This window comes from Bubalus bubalis, chromosome 23 (assembly GCF_019923935.1).
Source record: "Bubalus bubalis isolate 160015118507 breed Murrah chromosome 23, NDDB_SH_1, whole genome shotgun sequence".
Classification (NCBI taxonomy): Eukaryota; Metazoa; Chordata; class Mammalia; order Artiodactyla; family Bovidae; genus Bubalus; species Bubalus bubalis.
The window spans coordinates 51,942,687-51,948,594 of record NC_059179.1 but is presented as its reverse complement, the minus strand read 5'-3'; the positions used below and the strand labels follow the sequence as shown (position 1 = coordinate 51,948,594).

Sequence of the window (5,908 nt, the reverse complement as noted above, 5' to 3'; positions counted from 1 at the left end):
ATGGCAACCCACTCCAGTACTCTTGCCTGGAAAGCCCCATGGACACGGGGTCTCGAAGAGTCGGACACGACTGAGCAGCTTCACTTTCACTTTTTACTTTCGTGCATTGGAGAAGGAAATGGCAACCCACTCCAGTGTTCTTGCCTGGAGAATCCCAGGGACAGGGGGAGCCTGGTGGGCTGCCGTCCATGTGGTCGCACAGAATCAGACACGACTGAAGTGACTTAGCAGCAGCAATAGCATATCCATGTAGAAATAAAGAAAAATTCCTATTTCATCCCATGAGCAAGAGGAAGCTACTCAATATTCTAAGCAGGAGAATGACATAATTAGATTTCAGTTGTTTACATGTCATTCTGTTCAGCACTAAAACGTATGAAGCAACCAGAACTCTCATCCATTGCTCTGGGAGTAAAACATGGTACAACCACTTTGGAATAAAGAGTGGTAGTTTCTTATGAGACTAAAAAATACACAGCTTTGATCCAGTAATTCCAGTCATAATTACTTACTGAAAAGAAACAAAGGCTCAGTCATGTCCAATTCTGCAACCCCACAGACTTCAGCCTGCCAGGCTCCTCTGTCCATGGGATTTCCCAGGCAAAAATACTGGAGCGAGTAGCCATTTCTTTCTCCAGTGGATCTTCCTGACCCAGGGGTCGAACCCACGTCTTCTGCTTGGCAGGTGGATTCTTTACCACTGAGCCACCAGAAACAAAAACAGGTGTGTGTGTGTGTGTGTGTGTGTGTGTGTGTGTGTTCATAAAAGCTCTATTCCTAGTAGCAAAGTTATAAATGATGTTACCAAACCACATGCAAAACAATAAAATTGAACAACTTTCTTACACTACTCAAAAAATTAACTCAAAATGTGTTGAAGATTTACATGTAAGACCTGAAAGACCTGAGCCAATAAAATTCCGAGATGAAAACATAGGAAACAAATTCCTTGACGTGGGTCTTGGCAATGGTCTTTTTGGATATGACACGTAAAGCACAAGCAACAAAATAAAAAATACACACACTGGACTATATCAAACTAAAAGGTTTCTGCACAACAAAGGAAACAATCAGCATGAAAAGGCAACCTACTGAGTGGAAGAAAATATTTGTAAATCATATATCTGATAAGAGGCTAATATCCAAAATTTGTAAAGAACTGATACAACTCAATAGTGAACAAGCAATCCAGATGATAAATGAATTCATATTAAATGAACAAAGGACCTGAATAGACATTTTTTTCCAAAGAAGATAGTCAAATGGACAAGAGATATGTGAACAGATACTCAACATCACTGACCACCAGGGAATGAAAATAAAAACCACAATAAGGTACCACTCCACACCTGTTAGAATAACAGGTTAATAACATTAAAAAAACAAAGAGATAACAAATCCTGGCAGGGATGTGGATAAAAGGGAATCTTGGTTCACTGCTGGTGGGACTGTAAATTGGTTCCATCACTATGGAACAGTATGGAGGGTCCTCAAAAAATTAAATATAGAATTATCATAAGATCCAGTGTCCCACTTATGGGTATATATCCAAAGGAAATTATATCACTATGTCAAAGATATATATATATACATATCACACATATGCAAACACATATATACCATAAAAAGAAGAAAAATCCTCCTTTAAGAAGAAGGAAATCCTACCATTTGCACAGCATGAAGGGACTTTGAGGGCATTATGCTAAGTGAAATAAGTCAGACAGAGATATATACTGTATGATCTCACTTAAATGTGGAATCTAAAAACCCTTACAAACTCATAGAAAAAGAGATCAGATTTGAGGTTACCAAAGGCAGGGGTGGGACTGGGGGAGAGAAGGAAGGGGGTCAAAAGTCACAAGCTTCCAGTTATAAGCAAGTCCTGGGATGAACATACAGGGAACACAAGTGTGTGGTTCATTAGAAAGCAGCTGAGATTGTAGATCCCACAAGTTCTCATCACAAGAAAAGGGTTTTTTTCTTTCTCTCATTTTTTCTTGTATTTGCATCAAATTATCCACTTGGCTGGGGCCGAAGGTGGTCTTTCACCTGTTGTGCAAGCCCTTGAGGACCTCCAGGTCTACCAGGGAGGGATGCCTCTGAGGGCCAAGTGTCAGGTAAGCACTCACAGCAGCCAGCCTGGGGCTCAGGACTGAACCTTTAACCCCTCCCCGTTGAAGCCCTGGAGGCAGTTAACTGCGGCTCCACATTCGGTACCCTGCAACTATTAAGGATAAATGTCCCCTTTTCTGAGAGAAGAAAAAGTAAATAAAAGCACACCTCCTTCTGCAGGTCATTAGGTGGAAGGCTGGATTCCGCTGTCTCTCTCCGTCCCTGTGTGCCAGGACCAGGAGCTCCCAGACACGGGGAAGAGCTCTGCACCTCGTGTTTTCCCCACACGCCAATGGGTATCTGATTGGAGAATCGGGGCCTGGGGGACCCCACATCAGAACGTACCGGCAGTGTGCACACTGGGTGAGTCTAACTCTTGCAACTCCCCCGCATATGACCCCTGGCCCGGGAATGGGAAGGGGCCAGCCGCACCACCAGGTGCCAGGTGCTGGGAAAACTAGTCGGCAAGGTGCTGGAGGGGGAGCTGAGGGACTCTGCCTGCCTCCTGCCCTTCCTCCTCGCCCCCGCTGTCTCTCCCATTACCCCTTTAACCCCTCCCCGTTGAAGCCCTGATAGCATCCACCCTTAGGGCTTTGGAACGCTTAGTTAAGGACCTCCTGAACGCCGGCAGCGCCCCCAGGATCGCACATTACAGGTAAAGTGTTGTCGCTCAGTCGTGTCCGACTCTTTGCGACCCCATGGACTGTAGCCCTCCAGGCTCCTCTGTCCCTGGGATTCTCCAGGCAAGAAGACTGGAGTGGGTTGCCATTTCCTTCTCCATTACAGGTAAGTCTATCACATCAACTACCTTCTCGCTCTTTGCCTCTTACATCAGACTCTCAACGTCTTATTTTGAAACTCGCTGCTTAGCTTGCAAAGTCCGCATCAGCCACTTCCCTTCTTTACTGGATTCAGGAAAACACTTTTCTGAGCGCCACCTTGACATCCTTGTTCCGCAGTGAGTAGATGAGAGGGTTCAGGGTGGGGCTGACTGCTGTGTACAGCACGGCGACAACTTTGCCGTTTTCCAAGGAGGAGCCGGACCCCGGGAGGATGTAGGTGTAGATGACGGTGGAGTAGTACAAGGTGACCACCAGGAGGTGGGAGGAGCAGGTGGAGAAGGCGCGCTGCTTGCCCGCGGCCGAGCGCATGCGCAGGATGCTGGCGATGATGCAGCCGTAGGACGCCATGGTGAGCAGGAAGTTGACCACCCCGAAGTAGACGTCCGCGACGACTATCATAACGTTGTTCAGCGTAGTTGGGCTGCAGGAGAGCAGCAGCAGCGTGGGGACTTGACAGAGAAAATGCTGGATCTGATTGGGGCCGCAGAATGTCAGCCTTGTCATCAGGCCTGTGTGCACGGCCGTGCTGACCGCACTGACAGCCCACACGCTGCCGGCCAGCAGGACGCAGACAGGCCGGCCCATCCGCGAGCTGTAGTGCAGCGGGCGGCAGATGGCCACGTAGCGGTCGTAGGCCATGACCGTCAGCAGCAGCAGCTCGGCCCCCAGAAACCAGGTCAGGAAGAAGAGTTGAGTCATGCATCCCTGATAGGAGATGGTGCCACCCTTGACCACCAGGTTCTCCAGCAATTTGGGGAGAACTGTAGACGTGCAGACGATGTCTAAAACAGCCAGGTTGCTGAGAAAGAAGTACATTGGAGTATGGAGGCCTGGGTGCAGGCTGATGGCCGTGACAATGAGGGTGTTCCCTGCAAGAGCCCCCAGGAAAAGGAGGAGGAACAAGACCAGGAAGAGACCCCGGAGCCCAGGCTCCTCTGAGAAACTCTGCAGGGCAAACGCCTCCACAGATGAGTGGTTGTGTGTGTCCATGCGGTGTTCGAGCCCTTGCAGCCTCTGGGACACAGCCGGCCTGGCACAGGGAGACATGGGGTGGTGGGGCAGTGCTGCAGAAAAGTTTGCTGTTGGCAGCTTTGCCGCAAGAAGCACATAATTAAGATATCAGCCAAGGTCCCAGCACCCAGGGACATTCAGGGAAGTTACTCCACTCTGCCCACAGCCTGGTGGCCCCCATCAGCCCCAGAGACACCCTGTCTCACGACAGCCTCCATCACTCCCTGGACCACACAAAAGGGAAGTCTGAGTCCTCCTTGCTTGGTTTTGAACACTTCCTGCAGCATCCAGAGACGTGGAAGCTCTCTATTGCATGCTGGGCCCGCCACTGTGTGGGGAAGTCCCCATCGAGCCCGGCACAGAACTCAAGATTCCCAAAAGGAAAACCTAGTCCGCTGGGTCAGGGCTCAGGGAGGGGAGGAAAGTTTTACCCTTGCCAGTGGCAAAATGGGTGCTCACGGGGGAGTACAGGGTCTCAGAGGGGAATGAGCAGCCGGGGGCAGAAAGGCTCCAGCTCTTTGGGGAAGGCCACCCTCAGCTGTTGGAGTCAGCTGTGAATGGACCTGGCCACAGCCCATTAGTTGCAACCACAGTTGCCCAGCCCTGCCTGGGCTACTCCTGGCTGCACCCTCAGGTAGGGCAGACTCAGTGAGACCGAGGAGCCTGTCTCACTGCGGCTCGTGGTTCTGACTCCATCCCCCACTCCCCAGCTGGATGAGGGTCAGGCTGGGCTGGGGGCTGGGACACAGGAAGGAAGGACACACACAGGTCAGCGTGGCCACAGGATGCCCAGCTTACATGCTAACCCAGCACCCTGGCCTCCCCCACAGCCTGGCACACATGTCCGCCAGCCCTCTGGGACCACCGGACCTCCCTGAGTCCAGCTCAGTTGAAGTGACCATCTTCCTTGTGCCCATGAGCAGTTAGATCAATGCGCTCAGGGGAAGGGAGGCCACCGTGCCTGCCTCCCTGGTGCCAGCCCCGGGCACCCCCGGAGGATGTTATGACCTGCCCTGGGGGGTCAGGAGGGCTGAACCTTAACCCTACCTGGAAACAAGTGTCAACAACACAGGAAGGTTTGTCATTCCCCGGTGGAATACAAGCAAAGACATGTGATTTGCAGACCTCTGTCCTCAGCTGTAATCTGTGGTGAAGCTCCAGGGCAGGGAGGCACTGGGCCCCCTGGCGGCCTCGCCAGCTACCCCTCTCACCCTCGCTGCCCCCACCCCTGCAGAGCTGAGGTGCCACCGAGTTGCAGGACGGGTTCCTGCTGCTGATCACTGCTGGCCCTGTCCAGTGCCACACACCACACACACCCATTCTTAGCAGTCACCTGCCATCTGTAGGCATGAGCCCCCAAAGCCCCCTCTGGCTGCACATCTGAGCCTCTTGGGTCCCCTTTGGCACCCCAGGTGCCTGTCCACCTATTTTGGCTGGCTGCCCACCAAACTTCACCTCTGATTCATGGAACCCCAGCTGGGTCAGGGGCCTCGGGGCCTGGTTTCTCTTAAAGAGTTCAACCTGTTTAGAAACCTAGCCACACTGCTGGGTTCCTTCCTCCTACTGATCTGGGGCAAAGATAGGTCACAGACAAGCAGATGAGCTGCAGGTTCCTGGGAGCGTTACAGTTCAGGCTGGGCTGGTAAAAGACAAGCAAAGCAATTTTGGCATCGTTTTTTCCACAATAAAATAGGTCAGGACAAAAACAAATTGTCTTTTGCAGAAACATCAAAAGGAAAACTAGGGAAGGTGGTCCCAAAGGCATGAAGAGACAAGGACAGAAAGTGACTCACTATGAATGTCAGTGGTGAGCCTCTGATCAGCTCCTGTCCTAAAGAGACGACGCTTACATTTTCATGGGAAAATACAAGAAACTCTTCCTCTGGTGGAAGACTAGACATAGCCTGAAGCCCATCTCCCAGTTCAGTGACTCCTTTGTCTGC

At 51.1% G+C, this 5,908-nt stretch overlaps 1 protein-coding gene across 1 annotated transcript; it reads right to left on the bottom strand.

The window, feature by feature from the left end:
• Positions 1 to 2,763: 2,763 nt before the first annotated feature.
• LOC112581619 (olfactory receptor 13A1-like) lies at positions 2,764 to 5,259 on the bottom strand. The gene has a single exon (XM_025274203.3). It carries the CDS (start codon positions 3,999 to 4,001, stop codon positions 3,024 to 3,026), a length of 978 nt encoding a protein of 325 aa, XP_025129988.1. The 5' UTR covers positions 4,002 to 5,259; the 3' UTR covers positions 2,764 to 3,023.
• Positions 5,260 to 5,908: the final 649 nt, after the last annotated feature.

Bases quoted from the DNA above. Each gene is read 5' to 3' on its own strand.
- LOC112581619 (XM_025274203.3), bottom strand. From the start codon at position 4,001: ATGTCTCCCTGTGCCAGGCCGGCTGTGTCCCAGAGGCTGCAAGGGCTC.